This window comes from Nelumbo lutea, chromosome 1, assembly GCF_056320005.1.
Source record: "Nelumbo lutea isolate HS-2025 chromosome 1, American lotus-T2T, whole genome shotgun sequence".
Lineage (NCBI taxonomy): Eukaryota > Viridiplantae > Streptophyta > Magnoliopsida > Proteales > Nelumbonaceae > Nelumbo > Nelumbo lutea.
In genome coordinates, this window is record NC_142684.1 from 42,299,269 (window position 1) to 42,318,771 (window position 19,503).

Here is a 19,503-nt window from a genome sequence, read left to right on the forward strand (position 1 = left end):
CTTTCTCCTAGTCTTTTCACTATGCACCAATGAGTAGGCTTGAGATAAGGTCACATTGTGTTAGTAGTTGTTGTCTCACAATATCATCGTCAGGATTCAGACCAGCTAGGAATTCAAAAACCCTATTAGTTTCAACTTGCTTTCTATGAATCTACGCATCCTTCTGACTTTCCCACTCAAGTGTTTCTAGGTGGTCAATTTCATGCCACAAAGATTTCAAAGTAAAGAAGTAAACGGAGATTGGTTTCTCTCCTTGCTTAAGGTTATTAACCTCACACTTCAATTCATAGGCCCTAGCAACATTAAGGGGTTGGGAGTAGGTCTCTTTCAAGACATCCCAGATTTCCTTGGCTACTTTTGCCCACAAATAGTTTCGGATGATATGTGGCTACATAGAGTTGCACAGCCATGTCATAACCAAACAGGCAGCTAAGTTTTCCTCTACCCCCAATAGCCATTATGGCCGATTGGGCCCATTCTAAGTAGTTGGATCCATCAAACTTCACAGTCGTAATCTGAAATGCATTCTCAGACATGTTACCAGAATTGCTAGTCCCAAAAGCACCTTCCCCCTGATTCTTGAACTCCATTCTTGGTTAAGAATTAGCAATAAAAACTTTTGAAGCTACTGTAATAGAAAACAGCACCTAAACAACTGATAACAGCCGGCCTAGGTCTTCCACAAACAAGGGAAAACAGAATTTTGTATGAACCCAATTCAGATCTGATCTGTAGCCAACGACAATTCTGAAATTTAGGGTTTTCTCCCAAAACCCTAAAGAGAAAAAGAAGGTTTTATAGCCGCACCTCTCAGAATAGACCAAGATGGTTCTTTCAAGGTTATTCTCAACCAAAAAACTTACTTTATGAAAGAAAATCTCTGGCTGCCACCTTCTGTCTGATGCAGAACCCTAATCTTGGGGATCCAAAGCCTTTTCTAATTCTTCCTGACTACTGGAACTCTCCCAGCCTTCTACAATCTTCTTAGTAGTAGCCGCACACTACCAGTAACCTCCAAGAATCAGTCGATCCTCCTCCTTAATCTTCTAGCCCTAGGCATTTCTCATGTGGTTTTCTGGATCAGACTCACATGAGAAACCCTAATCCTTGCTTTGATACCAAGTAATCGATCAAGACTACAATCAGTCTTGAATTTTAAAGTCAAGGAAAAGAATTCTGAAGAACAAAAGAGGAAGAAAAAAAGCAAAAGCACACGAAGGGTTTTAGAAAAGAGAGAGAGGGTCAATCATAATGATCTGTCGACCCACTCTTAATATTTATACATGTTGACTAATTGTAAAAGGGCTGAATTGCCCTTATTGCTTACATGGCAAATAAACTAATAATAAAGCTGAAATAACAAGCTGTAATAACAAACTGAAATAAATACCAACTAACACTAACATAACTAACAAAAAATATATGCTATGCTGCCATACGAACACAGTGGGGACCACAGCAGTGGGGTCCACATCAGTGTTCTCTACAATCAATAAGAAATGTTTTATTGATGATGGGAATGAAACACAAAATCTAAAAATGACCCAAAATGAAATGGTTTTACTGTTTGGTGGTAGGCCAACAGTTCAATCTTTTGTGTAAAATGTGACAACCCTTAACGTCATAATTACAAAATAAAATAAAAAATAAAAATATTACAAAAGTATATGGGAAATACAGAAGTTTGGTAGAAAAAATTTAGGCACATCTCTAATATTATATATTCATCATACTAAACAAAAATAAGTATGATAAATCAGAATTACTTTTATAGACAGAAATAAAAATATAGATGTAAAAAAAAAATGGGCACATATTATTGCTATTGTCATCATCATCATCTAAAATTACCATGTGCAAAGCACTTGCACATTTAATAGTGTAAATCAAAAGGGCCATTGCCCAACACTCATCCTAGCTATCTTATCTTGGGTCTTGGGAGAGAGGACATGGACCCAACCACCTTCGGGATTTTCCTACATGAAGTGGTGTTGCTCTCAAACTCAAGCACCCAATTCACAAATGCAATTCAATTAATTAATAAGAATGGAGCAAAACTTTGACATATATAAGCACTCAAGAACATTAGACCACTGACCACCATGATATCTCATTAAGAGTATGAAATAAAATAATTCAGCTCAGTTGTGATTACATTATTACAAGGGTTAGAGATCTAACTTCACATGGCCAAACCAGATCTAGTGGCTGGCCAAATTTTAATAATTTTTCCAACCCAACTTGAGAACCGATTTCCTGGTACTTTGAAATCTGAAACTTCAAGATCAATCTTGCACTGAACCGGACCAGATTTGAAACCCAAATTAGTTTTTGGTCATACCTGATACTGAGCCCACAAAAGCAGCTCCCAGAGTGGTAATTCACACCCAATGCCAGACACAAACCAACCTCCAACTGAAGATGGCACAATTGCAAAGTGAAGCCGATTCAGCAATGTCCTTTTTTGAAAAACCGGTTTCCAAACTGTCTTCGATATGTTGCAGCAGTGTAAACGTGAGTGTCTTAGGTTTTTACCAAAAATACAACAGAGGGTTGACCAAATTCATCCCCCGCCACATCTGGTTCAAACTAGGGTTTGTTGGAAGCAAGGAAGAGGAGAAGAAGCAAGAGGATGGAGAGAATAGAGTGAATTGTTCCTCCCTTCTTAGGCTCGTATATAGAGCATTCTCTCAATCCTATTGGAAGCTAATCCAAATCAGAATTGGATCAAAACTTCATCTCTAATTAGATAAACATTATCTCCTTAAGAGAATGGGTGCTTCATACCCAAATCCATACCCATTTTCGATCCAAATCACATGACAACTTAAGTTGTCATGCAATTACATAACTAAACACATTAGAAATGGGCGTTAGGCCCATTTTCTTTAATGGCTCACTAACTTAAGCAATGCAATGCCAAATAGGCTTAACCTAGAAAAGGTTAAGCCAAATTAACTGCCCAAGGGCAGTGAACCCCTGACTCAATCTGCCTAAGCTCAATTTGAGCCCAACATTTAAACATGAATGATCCTTGGATTCAGCCACCTTATGAAGACCCAAGGATGATAGACTTATGTAGGTTGAAGCCCACCAAGTAATCAGCCCTGTAATAGTCTATTACACCTAACCTCTCGGCTCATAATCATCAAGGCACTAGTGACAAGGAATGAACTCTTCCCTAATTGCAAAATGCAATGCTACACTATGTGCTTAGATGGATCCCCAGATTAAAACATTTTGCAAAGTTTTTCATAAAATAATAATATAACATATAAATACATTTTGCAAATCAGATTTCAAATACAATTGAAATCCACTGCTAGTAATTTAGGTTTCCATTAAAGAGAGTGTAAACCCTGATATTCACTTTTTCTGACAAAGGGGTTGATCATATCACTATGATCACCCACTCAGGTAATTTCCTTAATAGCCCTAACATGCCTAGATATTTGATCATTGATGGATCTCATTGTTTGGCATATTAACAATAGTTTAGTCAAAAAACCTAGTGTAGTATAATAAATAAGTATGGGTAAAGTGCAACTTTCTAGTTTTGACTATCTATCTCCAAGGTCTAGAGTATAACTGAAAATTGGTTCGGGTTCAATGCTTCTTCCAAACACCTACTGGCTATACTTGGAGTCAAACCCTAGCAGCTGAGACAAGTTGCTCCACAAATTAGACAACACACCAATGTCAACCTAGTTAGGATAAACTCCCCAAGTCTATCCAATGGCCAAGTACTTTCTAAACTAACACGAGTCTCTTAAGTGTCCAATTTAAGGAGTAATTCACAAAAACATACTAATTTGATCATAAAACAATAATGTACTTCCTCTATTCATTCGAAATGTTTATGTACATCAATCTGATTGAAGCTAAGGGCATACACTATCCAACATACATCTATGCACTATTTCGCGATCATGCTTTAATACAAATAAACCAAAGCAAAACAACCTATAGAAATAAGAACAAAGCATAAAGCTGTCCAAAAAATAATTACAAATGTTTTAGTAAACACAAGAATATACATAAACTGGTCATCTTCAATAAACTCCTCCAAGTTGCAATAGCAATGGTAGTAAAAGATGCTCAACAAGTTAAAATACGTATCACAAGGCTAGGTAAAACTGTATTGGAGCAATACTTGTATCCAGTGTTTTAAAAGCGCAAGGCACAAAAAAAGCACAAGGGCCAATTTGCTCCTGAGGCGTAAGGTGCAAAATTACAAAAAAAAAAAAAAGCCAAAAAGTACCAAAAAAAGTCAAAAAAATCAAAAAATATGCAAAAAATATCAAAACATATTAAACATAATGTTAATAAAAACTATAAACTTAAATTTTAAAATAAATGTTTTAAAAAACCTATTATCTTAAATTAAAATACATAAATATAACATGTAAAGCGAATTCAAATGAAAATTTAAAAATAAAAGCAACCATATAAAGCATTTTCAAGCATGTAAAACCCACAATCTCTTTTTTTTCCTTAATTGCATTGCTTCAAGTAGCTAATGTGGTGTAAAACATATTGCATTCTTGATTCTATGAGTCGCCTTTGCACCACACCCCTCGAGGCGAACTCGAACAAGTTTATGTTAGGGTCTGAAATTCTTATTTCTCACATAAAAAATAATGATTTTATAACTTTCACTACCTTTCAAGAAGATATTTTATTGCAATGAATGAATGAACAATATTAGCAAATGAGGGTGTAAAACATATTGCATTCTTGATTCTACGAGTCGCCTTTGCACCACACCCCTCGAGGTGAGCCCGAACAAATTTATGTTAGGGTCTGAAATTCTTATTTCTCACATAAAAAATAATGATTTTATAACTTTCACTACCTTTCAAGAAGATATTTTATTGCAATGAATGAATGAACAACATTAGCAAATGGGGGTGGTGCCTCGAGGGGTCCAAGGGCGTGGTTGGGCTTGCCTCGAGGGGCATGACAAGGATCCAAGGGGCTTTGCCCCCAACCTAGCTGTTAGTATAAAAAAAAAAGCAAAAAGTGCAAAATTTTAAAAAGGCGCACGCCTAGGCACACCAGGCGTGCACCTTTTGAAAGGTGTGTGCCTAGGACCTGGGCAAGGCGCATGCCCCAAAATGCACCTCGCCTATGCGCCTGAGGTGCACCTTTTAAAACACTACTTGCATCAACATGGAAATTATGTTCCCTAAATATGTAAACTCATGTAAGAGATGTAGGTTTGACATAGAATTTGACATGATCAATACACATGACTTCTAACGAAGTAAATACCTTAAACCACCCAAAGAAGCTCTACTACACCCCTCCTTTGAGTATAGCCCTTTAAAAAACTACACAATATCTGAAATTTCTCCATGGTCTTCTACCTCTCTCTACCCCATACTCAGATGTTATTCTTACTTCTTCTCACTAAAGCATAGCTATGGAAGAACTTTGAGTTATTGTCTCCCTCCTTCAACCACCTCACCTGAGACCTTTGTCTCCCAAAAACTTCTTCCTTTCTTACAAGCTTTTCTCACTTCTTTCTAGGAATTTCCCTTCTGCTTCTACCCTCTCTATCCAAACTTCCCATTTGCTCTTTCTAATCCAAGTCATCTAATTCTTGAATTAGCTCATTCTTTTCCTCCACATGCCCTTTAAACTCCTCTTTGCCCCAAGCTTTTAGCTTCCTCTTTAAATATTTTAACTTTTGCAAGAACTAGAATCCTACCAACCCAACCACCCTGCATTCCTCCCACCAAGAAACTACTTTTTGCCGAAACTCCTTGTGGGTAGTCCAAACCTTCTCCAACTTGAAAGGTGCTTTTCCTTTTCTCATTACTTCATTCTAGAGGACTATTGGCCAATGATCAAAAACACATCTAGGCTTAATTGTTTACAAGCAATTGGGAAAGTGTTCCTCCCAGTCATTGGTCATGAGAAACATGTCCAATCTACTGGTTACCACACATTCCCACATGTTTGACTAGGTAAAAGAGTCATTACTAAGAGGGGGATCTCTAAGATGATGCCTCGCAGTAAATTCTGAAAAGTCCGTCATGCTTCTTGTTAATCTCCTACAATTAGAGTTGTCGTTGCAAAATCTTGTGAAATTAAAATCACCATTGATGCAGCAAGGCAAGTCATCAAACTCATGCAGAGTCCAATTCTTCCGACATCCTCTCTCTAATGGAGAATTTAGGCCATACACTCTGGTCATAATACATTTAAAACCACCAAAAGTACTCATAAAGAGGATTGAGATGGAGAACTCTCCTTTATCCACTTCTAACTCAAAAACCACCTCTTCTTTCCAAACAATGATGATCCCACCTAATGTTCACGTTGATGGAACCTCTGCCCATTTTCTTCCTCTGATTCCCCAAATTGCATTAACTAATTTCCTATCCACAACTTCTTTCTTTGTTTCTTGTAAAATTACTATGTCTGGGTTTTCTCTCCTTAGAGTGTCTTTAACCAGACTTCCCTTCAATTTCTTCCCAACCCCCTTACATTCCAACCCAATATCTTCATTGAAGGGGATGAGAGATCCATCATATGGATGGCAGAACCCTGTAGGAAGGTTGGGCGAAATTTCAAAAATTTCTCTCTCCCATTTAGGAATCGCATTCCCTATTTTAGAAAATTGCATTTTCAATAATCAATCTTGAACCAAACCGGACCACAACCACTCTGCTCCTACCTTTCTCCAAGCTTGGAAAGTCCTCTATAGAAGAGGCAGCCATTTTTTACCTTTCCTTACCAAAACTACGGCTTGAATCTAATTCGAAAGTCTTAGACCCAAAAGCAATACAACAGTGCATGCTCCTCATCAATAATTAGACATTAATCATCGGTTGCTTGTGCATTTTTTAAGCCAATCCATCCTAAATGTCCAATATATTTGTCATTTATATCAATTTAAGGTTTTCAACTTACATTACATGTACATAGATATCATCCTAATAATTTTTTCTAATATGATTCTTTTCTTTAAAGCCATTAATAGTCATCTTTTCAAGTTCAAAATTATAGATTATCTTTTCATTTTTATTTTACCCAACAAAATGTTTCTTAAATCTTAATTACACATAATTTAATTAAATATAATTGATGTTTTAATACTTTAAATACTTATGAAAGAAATAAATATAAGAAACATATTCATATTCACATCATTTTTCTATTAAATAAAAATAAACAAAATAATATTTATAACTAAAATATCAACAATGGCTTCTAAATAATAATTTTTTTGAATCCTTAAAATTATCCTAATTGGAGTAAGAGGACATTTTGAAAAGGCATGGTTGTTTTAAAAAAAATAAAGAAAAAAAAAGAGAATTAATATCTAACATGGGACCTGCTAACCAGGTCAAAAAGCGACCTGGTTCAGCAATTAAACCAGCTAGGTCACTCACTTATTTATTGAGTGAACAGCTTTTTGCAGGTGAGAGGTGTGGTGATGAAACAGATCCAGAATTCTGGCCAAGTGATGGGTCAACCAGTCCAATCAAGCAGTTCAACCGCAAGTTGAAAACACTAGATCAGAAAATTAAACTTGAGGTCAATCCAAAGGGTCCTCTATGGTGGACTTTAAACTCCGTTTGGTTTGTGGGAAGATTTGGGTGGGATGGGAAAAGATGGGATGGGATGGGAAAGTGTAAAAAATTAAGTTTCGATTGTTTGGTTTTACTGGGATGGGATGGGATGGGAAAATGTAAAAAAGGGGAGAAGTTTACAAAGGAACACTATTCACCCTCGTCCTCCTCTCAACCGAAAGAGCGGCGACTAGGAAGAGAAGTGGCGGATCTGAACCCTCGTCCTCCTCTCTCTTCTCCTTCTTCCCCTCTCCCTCCATTTTCTCTCTCGCTCCATTTCGTCATCACTGCTGCAACAGATTTGCACATCCCGTCTCTAATCTCTCTCTCTCTTTCGTCTCCACTACTTTTTCTTCTTCTTCTTTTGCTTCTTTTGCTTCTTCGTTTTTTGTCTCCATTACTCTGTCACCGCCAAACCAGAAATGACGAGAGCGGCGGCAGCGTACCAGTGGATCAGCATTGACTTCAGCATGGTCGTTTTATAGGAGCGGCGACGGCATACCAGTGGATTCCTTCTATGCTACAGGAGGAGGGAGGGAAGAGGGAGATGGAAACTCGAGTTATCTCATCGGGGTCACACTGTTTTGGTGTGACTCCGAATCCGCGATTTTGGGATCTCACATCCCACTTTTTTCTCATCCCATTCCCCTCTTTCCCTCAAAACAAATATGAGAAAAGGGAATATTTTTGGAATATTCCCTTTTTCTCATCTCCATCCAACAAACCAAATGAAACATTATGGATTGACCACATCACCCATCTACATGGCATAAATGGAGTAGGTACTATTCATTACCAAAAGATTTAAGAAATATACAGAAACCTCAAACTCAAACCTAATCACTTGTCAAATCATAAAGGTCTATGGTGATGGGAACTTGTCTTCATCAATGCCCATCAATTCTTCATCAAATATAAGAATCAATCCATAGGATCAAATATCACTTAGAGATGATCAATCATTCATGATGCACATATACTGTAGAGATGCCTCCCCTTGATTGGAGCAACTGACCCTAATAGTGCACCTTAAAGTGGCTTTATTTTAAATTGTGTAACCAATCATCTATTAGACCTCATCATACTCAAAGTGAAAGAGTATTAGACACAGTACCTTAAAAGTATCCATACGGCTCTGTCTTCCTGCGTCCTTAACTTTGTTGTTAGCCCATTCTAGAATATCAGCATCAGTAATCTCTTTCCCATGGGAATGAAACCTCAAGTTCTTCAGAAGTTGGAGGATATTGAACCGCATCAATTGCCACAAATAAGCTGTAGGAAAACACTAAAATCATTTCATTAAATAAGAATTTTTAAAACAATTAAACATATCAAAACAAGAATCTCTTCCAAAGACACAAAGTCATTAAACAAGACGTCAAAACATTCATTCAGGTCAGTTAAAAAAACAGTTCTTTTAAAAGAATTAAACATATCAAATTATTGAATGCAGAAAAAAAAATAGAAACCTCAGGCAAGATTTGCACGGATAAATGAGATGTTACTCCACCTCAGGTTTATTTATGAAGACAGATGTGGTAGGAGGCATACCAAGTATAAGTTTCTTATTTCCTTGTACAATATCATTTCCAGCAATGTTAACCAGGGAAAACTTCAGTTGTTTCCCAATCTTCACAACTTGGTTACAGTTTTCAACTTTTCTGAATGGCATCTTAATTGGAGGCTTGGTTGCAATTTTCCAGTTAACTATACCAGGTGATACTTTGTCAAGGGCCTCCAAAAGTACCCATCTGCATAAAACAGGTCACCATTACTAACAAATAAATGTAATAATTCAAGGAGGTCATTCTGAATAATAGTGAAAGATATAACAATTGAGATATTACTAGCTCACCCATTTCTAACATCTTCAAAGACGTTGTCAATGTATACAGAGTTTCCAAGACTATTTATCCAAAGGCGAAATGCTTTCTCTTCTCTGGAGACTTGTGTATCATCTGGGGAAATTTCAAGAAAGGATATTTGTTTTGTCTGGGAAGAGAGCCCATTCCTATGTACAATGAAAGTGCATAATTAGCTTCAAACAGAGAAGCTGTATCAAATAATGAAAATCAAAGCAATGGGACAAAAATAAATAAATCTACACAAAGATCAATCAATCAATATTAAATAATAAATAACCAAATATAGACAAAAAAATGCAATGCTTATCATTTTGGTTCCGGGTTGTTGCTATAGTAAAGAAAGGTTACTTATGTTATCGTTCTTGCTTGCTTATGTGGACAACTGATGGATTAGGACCTTATATTAGCCTGTCTAACGGCCACGTGGAACCAAATGAATCCAAAATACTACCATTCTTAAGCTTAAAAACCAGTCATTGTAGGTCAAATTACACAGGAGATGTGCACCTCCTTTTTAAACCATGAAATGATTATTCTTTTGATCGATAGAAATTCAATTACATTGATTAATTATATGTAAAAACAGTACAATTTGATAACCATAACGTCCTCCCCAATATTACAACTATGTTACAAGGATGCCCAAAACAGTTGCTGCATTGTTACCCCTTGTTTAGTAAGGGGGCCAGATAACCCATTTGCACTTCTTCTAACCCACTTGAATTCAGCATCCAATTCTCTTGCAGTCCTTTCAACTTCCCTATAAGCATTCTTGATAGTCCAAGGAATATTTCTTTTACATCTTGCCCATGAAATAGTTACTTTTGAGTCCCCTTCCACCTCCAACTGTATAAATCCCAATGGCTTAACTAACGTGAGACCATGTAGTAGAATCCACCAATTCAGCCTTTATAGAATTAGCCACACCAATTTGCCCTGAATAAAGAGCCAATAACCTGCCCGCCAAGTTTCTAATTGCCCGCACCTTTCCTGCAATACCCATTTTAACCACAAGGAGCTTCCATCAAAGTTCAACTTCCCTTTACTGCCTTGTGGGGGTTTCCATTCCATTCTTACTCTATCTTTATCTCTACAAGACTGTGCTACCTCCTTCCAAGCCCTTAGAATGTCATTAACTGTGAAACTCTGAAAGCAATCCAAAGTTTTAATCCATATTGCTACCTTCACTTTTATGTTCTCTATTACCACCACAGTTTACTTTTTCCATTAAAGATTATGTTATTCCTCTCCTCCCAAACCACCCAAATAGTTGTTGTTTTAGTAACTCTTCTCATCAATCTCTCCCTTTTATTTGGTTGCCTTGGGAAATTTGGGATGAAAATGTTCGCCACCTATTAGAAAGGACCCACCTGCAGCCAAAAGAGAACAAAAAGAAAAACTCCCCAAATATGAAGAACAAAGGAAGAGGAGATTAATAAGTGGGATAGGGTTTCTCCACTTTTCCTACACAAGCAAATATGAGGAGAGAGGCATGAAAATGGCCTTCTTTTTTGCAACACATCATAAGTATTTACCATTCCAAGGAAAGATTCCCAGCAAAAGGCTTGAACTTTTGGTGGGATAGGCTTAGGGCGCGTTTGATAGGGGTGTTCACGGGTCGGGTTGGGTCGGTTTATTGGGGTTTTCTCAACCGATCCGACCTGGTCGGGTTACCTGAGGTGGAAACCGAAACCGACCCACTGATAGGCCAAACCGACCTGGTCGGTTTGAGTCGGGTTGGGTCAGTTTCAGTTTTGCTCCTGTACAAAAGGACACCTAATTGAATTCTAATTGTAATTGCCTAATCGGTTGCCTATTTGGTGTAAAATATTATAGAAAGTTAGAAACTAGGATAGATTGCCTATTCTAATTGTAATTGCCTAATGGGCCTTCTAGTTCTAGTAGAAGATTAGTTATAGTTAAGTAGGAAACTACTCAAACTAGGAACTACCGAACTAGTCTTCTACTAGTTCGGTTCGGGTCGGGTTGGTTTCGGTTTTCACACAAGAAAACCGAAACCGACCCGATATATCGGTTTATATATTTTCCCAACCCGAAACCGACAGGTACTGATGAAAACCTGGCTGACTCGGATTGGGTTGGTCCGAGCTGGTCGGTTTGGTCGGGTTGGGCATTCTTATGAACAGCCCTAGTGTTTGATAACTCTTTTCAGACGTCTGGTGTCTGAAAAACTTGCTTTTCAGACACCAAACGCGTTTGGTGATGCATCTGAAAACAGATCTGAATCTCGTTTTCAGATCTGAAACATTAATCGTGCAGTCCGGCTCTTAACGCGGTCAGACGCGCTTAAGAGCTAGTAAAAGGTTGAAACTACCCCCCCTATAATTTTCTAAATGACGTGCATATGCCCCTGATTACCCCCAAACCCAATAAAAAAAAAAAAACCTAGAGCATTTTGTTTCAGACACGCGAAAGATCTCTCTGCTCGTGAACATTGCAGAAGCCAGAAGGTATTGTCTTCTTTTGCGTCAGGCGCAAAAGAACTTCATTTTGGCCGTAAGAACATCATTTTGCATCAGGCGCCTAGCGGCGGTATCGTCTTCTTCTTCTTCTTTCCTATTTACAGTTTGCTTATTGAATGTCTCTATTATTTTGTACGATGCCTTGATTGTTTATTGAATATGAAAACATCCATGCTTTGTTTATTTGATATGTTTATTGAATCTCGACTCCTCTTATTTTTCTTTAAATAAAGCAAGGCTGTTATTTTGAAATATGAAGAGACATAATCAGCTATATTTTCAAATGACTGAAAGAACAGACACCTTTTATCTATTATTTGTTTGCCTTCTTCAAGGAAGAGGCTTTGGATTCTTTTATTTACTTTCTTATTCATTGATTTTAATTCATTTCTTTTTGTTAGTTTCTTGCTAACAGTATTGCTTCTGTGCCTATGATGGGTTTAAATATACTATGAGTTACTACTATGAAAAGAACTTAATCTGAGGCCACTTTTTCCTCTCTGCTACTCTACTGTTTTGAAAGTTTGTTTCTGCCAATTGGTCTTGTATAACTGATGTTTTGACATTCGGTTCGTGCAAGTGATGATAGAACAGACAGGGACATCAGCACTCTTTAGGAGTATGATGACTCGTCTATGGGAATCTCTCTAATGCATATTTTTGTATGTCAGCTAATTTGACAGGAATCCCTTCCATGCTTACTTGCTTCAAACCTCAAACAAAATTGATTTTGCATTTCTTTTCTTGTATCTCTGTTCTTGGGATCTGATTGTCATGTACTAAATTATTAATTATTAATTAGTAACCATTAACTTTTATTGATTATTTAAATTTATTAAATTTTAATTATTTTATTATTTTTAATAGTGATTATTTTATTTTTTATTAATTTAACTGCGTTACTTATTATTTACTAATTATTTTTAGTAATTATTATTTATTTCAATATTTTTTGTATGATTTCGATAAAACTAGTCTATTCTAGGGGTAATATAGTAAAATCAGGGCATTTCAAATGTTAAAGGTTGGTCCAACACAAACAAGCTTAATTATTCAGAGCCTCTAAAAAGAAGAAAAGCATTAATGCCTCTTTTCAGATTTCAGAGACTTAATATCTTTTTAACTTTTCAGATTTCAGATTTCAGATTTATCAAACGCCACCTTAGTCCACACTTCTTTCACCAAGAAGTCCACCCCTTGTGAAGCAAGGAAAAAGAGGAACAAGTAAAGAGTCCATCGAGTGAGAAAGCCAAAATTCTGAAGTCTTCCAAGGTAGGATCCAAGAAAACTGCCTCTAAGATGTCAAGAAAGTTAATCATAGAAAGGCACTCACTCACCCTTAGACTTCTTCTAAAACCAAGGTCCCAGTTGATGCCTAACGGAGAGGAAGTCACAATCTGGACACAGTTTCACCCATGAGGTTAGAGAGGGCAAATTGTCCAGGGATTTGATCTTTTAAAAGGAGCTTCCCCTATCCAAAGGTCTTCCCATAACCAAATTTTGTCACCCCTTCCCAAATCATAGCAGATATAACTGAGGAACAATGGGTATACCGTGTGAATTGCTTTCCAAGGAGAAGCTAAAGTTGAGTGAGGACTGAACTTAGCATCCCAACCATTACCCTCCAGACCATGAATACATGCTATTACCTTATGCCACAACCTGTCTGAGAATCTCCGTAACCATTTACCCAATGGGATAGTGTTACTGATAGCAATGTTTCCTAACCCTAGGCCCCGTAATTCCTTTGGTTTGCAAACTTATTCCTACTTACCCAAATGATCCTTCTGTTCCTCACCTGGTCCCCACAAAAAATTCCTCATATACTTCTCTAATTGTCTCACTATTCTAAGCAAACCTCTCTACTACTAGCTTCCCAAAACCATCAAACTTTGTGGGTTCCCCCCAAAGGTAATCCTAGGTAGGTTACGCACCAATTCCTCACCTCACATCCCAACACCTCTACCAAACTTGGAAGTTCCCTTCTTCCAGATTGATTGCAACAATTCCACTTTTGTTCCAATCAAGGTTCAAAGTACCAATACGTATCGATCGATACGTATCGTGTCGATGGCTTCCCGATGTGCCCCTCTAGGGGTTGTATCAGGTCAGACACTGGTTCAGAGGGTAGTTGGGCCTTAAACCAACCCCTCTGAACCGGTTTCAAAAAAAATAAATAAAACCTAAAAAAAAAAAGTACCGATACAGGCCGATACGCCTTAACAGCATACCGTCTTGTGTCGATACTTAGAACCTTGGTTCCAATTAATCCTCAACATTGGAATGATCAGAAAGTTATCAATCAATAACTTCAAATTCCTCACCAATTTCTAAATCGACATCCTCACAAAACAGAATTGTGTCATCAACAAACTGAAGGTGGGAAACAACTACTTGATTCCTACCAATCCTTCGACCCCTAAGCAGGCCATATGCATTTGCAGCCATAATCATACTACTCAAGACCTCTGCCACTAAGGTAAAAAGAAAAGGGGATAAAGGGTCACTTTGTGTTATTCCTCTCTTAGCTAGAAAGGAATCTTTTGCTACCCCATTTATAAGAGCTGAATAGCAGACTAAGCTAACACAACCTTTTATCCAAGACCTCCACCTAGCTTCTCTAGGACTTCTAGCAGAAATTTCTAGTCCACTAAGTCATAAGCCTTTTCTAGATCCAGTTTCACACCAAACCCTGCACTCTACTTTTCCTTTTTTCGACAGCACATTCATTAGCTACCAGCATTTGGCCTACAATTTCCCTTCCTTCCAAAAAGGCCCCTTGGAATGGCAATATCACTGAAAGCAAGGTCTGCTTAATCCTCTCAGCCAGAACCTACGATATAAACTTATAAAAGACTCCCAATGAGACATATAGGCTAAGGTCCTTTGGAGAGATTTCCTCCTTTTTAGGGATCAAAGAGATAAAGGTGGCATTTGCTCCATAAGGGATCTCGGGTCTCCCCCTTTAAAATAAAATTCAATAAAGGCTTGCAGAAGCTTAAATTTCAGGAATTCACAACACTTTTTGTAGAATGCCAAAGAAAAACCATCCAATCCAAGGGATCTAGAGCTATCCATTGAGAAGATTGTTTCCTTAATTTCTTCCATTGAGAATCTTCTTTTCAACAACTGTAATTGCTCCTTAGAGATTCTATTCCATTCCAACTCCTGTAAACCTTAACCAAAAGCATCTAATTCTAAGAAGAGTGACTTAAAATGATTATGAAAGATCCTTACAATCTTTTGGCTCTCTCTTACCTCTTGACCTTCAACCACCACACTATGAATGGAATTATTTAAAAACAACTCATTACACTATGACTTAAATTGGCATTATTTAAAAACAGCCACACTATGAATAGCAATTACTTACCCATCACACATTTCTTGCACCTGGTATTATTTAATTTAAGTCAATATTCATTCTCCATAGTGTGAAAGAGAAATGTAAACCATGCAAGAGATGAGCATATGGGTCTCATTATGGTTTTGTGTTGCTTTCCCCTGTTAATTATTTTTTGTTTCTTTAACTGACATGGCGAGGCTTCTGCTCATGCTGATTGTCTGGGTATCAGAGCTTTTATTATGCCAATTATCATGGTATCAGAGCATTAGATTGCCTGACATGATATCAGAACACATGATACCAAGTACCAACCTGGGATCTTTTCATCAGAAAAAAAAAAAAAAGAATCATTTCAGGAGTTCTTAAATTGGTATGAAATCTGCAACTCTTAAGAGTAGCAAAGGTCTATAACTGCTAAACATGTAGGAATATATTGTTTAACATTTTTCCTTTCATGAGTTGGTATATAATATTTCACGAATCCACCAGTGTTGCATGCATCAGATTCTAGCACTAAATAGATTCTTGAAGCATACTTCCATGTAAAAGTTTCCTTTCTCTCCTTGATTAATTGACACAAATGAACAGCTCATGTACACAACAAATGCCATTTTTCCTATGAAACGTTATCAATAACAAAGATAAACTTTCAAACCCTTTTTTAAGTATATAAACGCAAAAGCATGTTTCTCTGTGATTAAAACATAATACATGCACTATTGTGCTTAGATGCTCAATTAAATACTTCATATCATTTGAGTGGTCATGTTCCAGTGTTCAAATTGACAAAGGTAGCCATTTCAGATTATGATAAACTAAGTTACATAGAGAACATCCTTTAAATTTAAGCCTTTTTTCTGCTCACCTGTGCTGGAAAATATGTGCAACGAAAGCTAGGTTAAGGTTTGGAGAACCATCCACTATATCTTTTGGGGTCAAGTATCTTTTGCAGCCCATCCTATCCGCATGTTCAAGGATTAACCCTGCTCTTTGTAGAGGGTCCTTTACAGACAGTGTAGATGGGTTACTATGCTCTGGTGCAAGAACATTTAGCAAATGAGCATAAGCCTCTCCATCCTGCAAATAGAGAAAACTGCACGCTCAAAACAGAGAAACTATCGAATGTGTAGAGTTGTAGAGCAATAATATGTTATTTATGTTGCTGTTAGCATATTAGTAGTGTCAGTAAGTTATTTTTCTGCTGCTGTTTATTTAATATGTATATTAACAGTAGGCACGATATTGTAAGTTTACTATGTTTTAAACTATTAACATAAATAGCTGAGTGGGGCGGCAATGTGTTATTGACCCACACACTTTTCTGAACTCTCTCTCTCTCTCTCTCTCTCCTGTTCTCTGAATTTTTCTTGTTGAACTCTCATCTAGAGTAGGACTGATTACAGTCTTTACAAGACAAGTTGGTATCAATCAGGCCAACTGCTTGAGAACTTCCTAAAGTTGGAAGTTTTAGCAAGATCAGTCCATCAGCTGGTTCTTGGAGATTACTGGTAGAGTGCAGCAGTTTTCAAGGGATTGTAGAGCCTTGAAAAGTGTCTGGTTATCAGGAAGAATCAGAGGGAAGGAAAGAAATTCAAGATTAGGGTTCAGACTGAGGATTGGAAGTGGCGGCCAGCCTGTTCTGAGTAAGTTTCAACTTTTCTTTGAGATCGACACCAATCAGAAACTGATTAGAGTGATCTGCAAGCAGTGGCTGGTTTTTTTCTGATTTCTCTGGATTTTTTTAGGGTTTTCCCAAACCCACAATCAGTTCTCTGATTTAAACCCTAGTATTCTAACTGTTATTAGCTTTTGGGTAACAGTTTGATCTGTTTTAGCATTTCAGATTGATTGATAATAATCTTTGGGAGATTATTAGGTCTGTTTCAACATTTCTGGGTGATAATTACTTCAGTTTCAACATAAAAAAGAATTCTTTTTGATAAAGTAATTAATAGAGCTGAGAGGAACTAAGTTAAAGGCTCAATGGGAAGGTGTTTTGGGGGCTGGAAACATGACTGGAAATACTTTTCAGATTACCACAGTCAAATTTGATGGATCAAATTACTTGGAATTGGCTCAATCAGCTATGATGGCTATTGGGGGAAGAGGGAAATTAGGCTATGTGATGGGAAATGCAAAGAAACCAGCCAAGGAAGACCATATAAGCCAAATGGGTTCAAGAGAACTATTTGGCCATAACTTAGCTGTGCAATTCCATGCAGCCTCATATCAGCCGAAATTACTTGTGGGCCAAAACTGCCAAGGAAATTTGAGACACCATGAGAAAAACATACTCCCAACCACTTAATATTGCTAAGGCCTATGAGCTGAAATGTGAAGTCAATAATCTTAAGCAAGGAGAGAAGCCAGTCTCAATTTACTTCTCCACTTTGAAATCTATGTGGCATGAAATTGATCACCTAGAGACAAATGAGTGGGAAAGTTAAGGATGCACAAACATATAGAAAACAGGCTGAAACCAATAGGGTTTTTGAATTCCTAGCTGGTCTGAATTCAGAATATGATATTGTGAGGCAACAACTCCTCAACAAACAGAGTGTAACCTTGTCTTAGACATATTCCTTAGTGCACAATGAAGAAAGTAGGAGAAAGGTCATGTTACAATATCAGCCTATGGAATCATCCCTAATAACAGTGAAACCAAAGTTTGAAGGTGACAAGGAAAGGGATATGACGAAAGAAGACGAGGGAGTTAGTTTGTGATCATTGCAAGAAACCAAAGCATATTAGGGACACTTGTTGGAAGGGGAATGCCAATGTGGCAATTACAATTGATGGTGTATCATCCTCTAGCACAAGAGCCACATCCCTAGACACTTTAGTTTTTGTTTGAGCTGCTCTAACTCAATTGGAAAGTGAAGTTGGCATTTCAGCCTCCTCATTTCAGCTACCAGCTACAACATCTTCTACTCCCACTTCGGCATTTGCTCATTCAGGTACAAGTGCTTCAATGTCATGCTTCAGCCCCAAGTAAAAAGAACCTTGTTGGGTTATAGATTTAGGTGCATCTGACCATATCACTGGCTAACTTATCCTCATTGTTTACTACTTATTGCTTATCCTCTGGCAGAGACAAAGTGTCCATTGCTTATGGCCCCCTTGTTCCCATTTCTGGCAAAGCAGACATTAAATTGTCTGATGCCACCTCCTTTTCCTTAGTTTGCATGTTCCTAAACTTAGTACCAACCTCATTCATCAAAAAAACTTAGTACTAACCTGCTTTCAGTTAGTAGCATCACTAAAAATCAAAATTATTCAATGACTTCCTTTCCTGAACGATGTGTTTTTCATGATCTGAAGACAAGAAAAGTGATTGGGATTAGCCATGAGACGAATAGAATCTACCTGCTTGGAGGACATTCACATGGGGAAGATAAAGAAGTGGGGAGGTCATTAGTTTCTCAATCTGTGAACCAAGTTATGTTGTGGCATAATTAATTAGGTCATTTGTCATTTAGGTCTTTGAAGAGTTTATTTCCCAGTTTGTTTGAGTTAGTTCAAATGTCTAATTTAAAATGTAAAAGTTGTGAACTTGCAAAGAACTGTAAAATAACCTATTCTTGGAGCAATAAAAGTAGTATTCCTTTTGAAATTGTGCATACCGATGTTTAAGGACCATATCACATTACTGTTATGGGGGGATACAAATATTATTTGCTATTTGTTGATGACTACACTCGTTTCTCATGGGTTTATTTTATGCGTTCTCGAGATGAGGTCCCTACCTTGACTTGGATTTTCCATCATATGGTTTTGAACCAATTTGGGGTCAAAATCAAAATTTTCAAATCTGATAATGCTAAAGAGTATTTTGCAAAACCATTGGCTTCATATTTCATTGACCATGGGGTTATCCATCAGAGCACCTATCCCCATAACTCCATACACCTTAACAAAATGGTGTTGTTGAGAGGAAAAAATAGGCATATATTGGAGGTGGCTAGAAGCATTATGCTGAACTCAAATGTTCCCACACATTTCTAGGGATGCTATCAAAGTTTTAAAGGCGACAAGGGGGCGCCTTGTCACCTAGTCACCTAGGTGAACGCCTAGAAATTGCCTAGGCAATGGATTTTTTTATGTAGAAAACATCGATCCTAGGGTAGTCCCCTAGGTACCATAATCCTTAATAATTATTCATAATTTTCAAAAGAAAAGTATAGAGTTCATGTTAAAGTATAGAACATCAACATATTCATAAGAAA

The 19,503-nt window shown here is 37.3% G+C and overlaps 1 protein-coding gene and 2 non-coding genes across 3 annotated transcripts in view; 2 read left to right on the forward strand and 1 right to left on the reverse strand.

Annotated features, from left to right (window-relative positions):
* Window positions 1-19,503, reverse strand: part of LOC148874403 (Actin binding Calponin homology (CH) domain-containing protein) — a 46,964-nt gene that overhangs the window by 13,154 nt on the left and 14,307 nt on the right. The window contains exons 8-11 of the mRNA XM_088966340.1: window positions 16,143-16,354; window positions 9,439-9,594; window positions 9,135-9,334; window positions 8,698-8,855 (exon numbers count right to left, since the gene is read on the reverse strand). Coding sequence (XP_088822466.1) covers window positions 8,698-8,855; window positions 9,135-9,334; window positions 9,439-9,594; window positions 16,143-16,354 — 726 coding nt within the window. The remainder of the gene's footprint in view (window positions 1-8,697; window positions 8,856-9,134; window positions 9,335-9,438; window positions 9,595-16,142; window positions 16,355-19,503) is intronic.
* On the forward strand, window positions 12,355-12,423 carry LOC148874404 (small nucleolar RNA Z267). The gene has a single exon (XR_016105975.1). It is a non-coding gene; the product is annotated as a small nucleolar RNA Z267 (small nucleolar RNA).
* LOC148874405 (small nucleolar RNA R44/J54/Z268 family) lies at window positions 12,504-12,588 on the forward strand. Its single transcript, XR_016105995.1, has one exon. It is a non-coding gene; the product is annotated as a small nucleolar RNA R44/J54/Z268 family (small nucleolar RNA).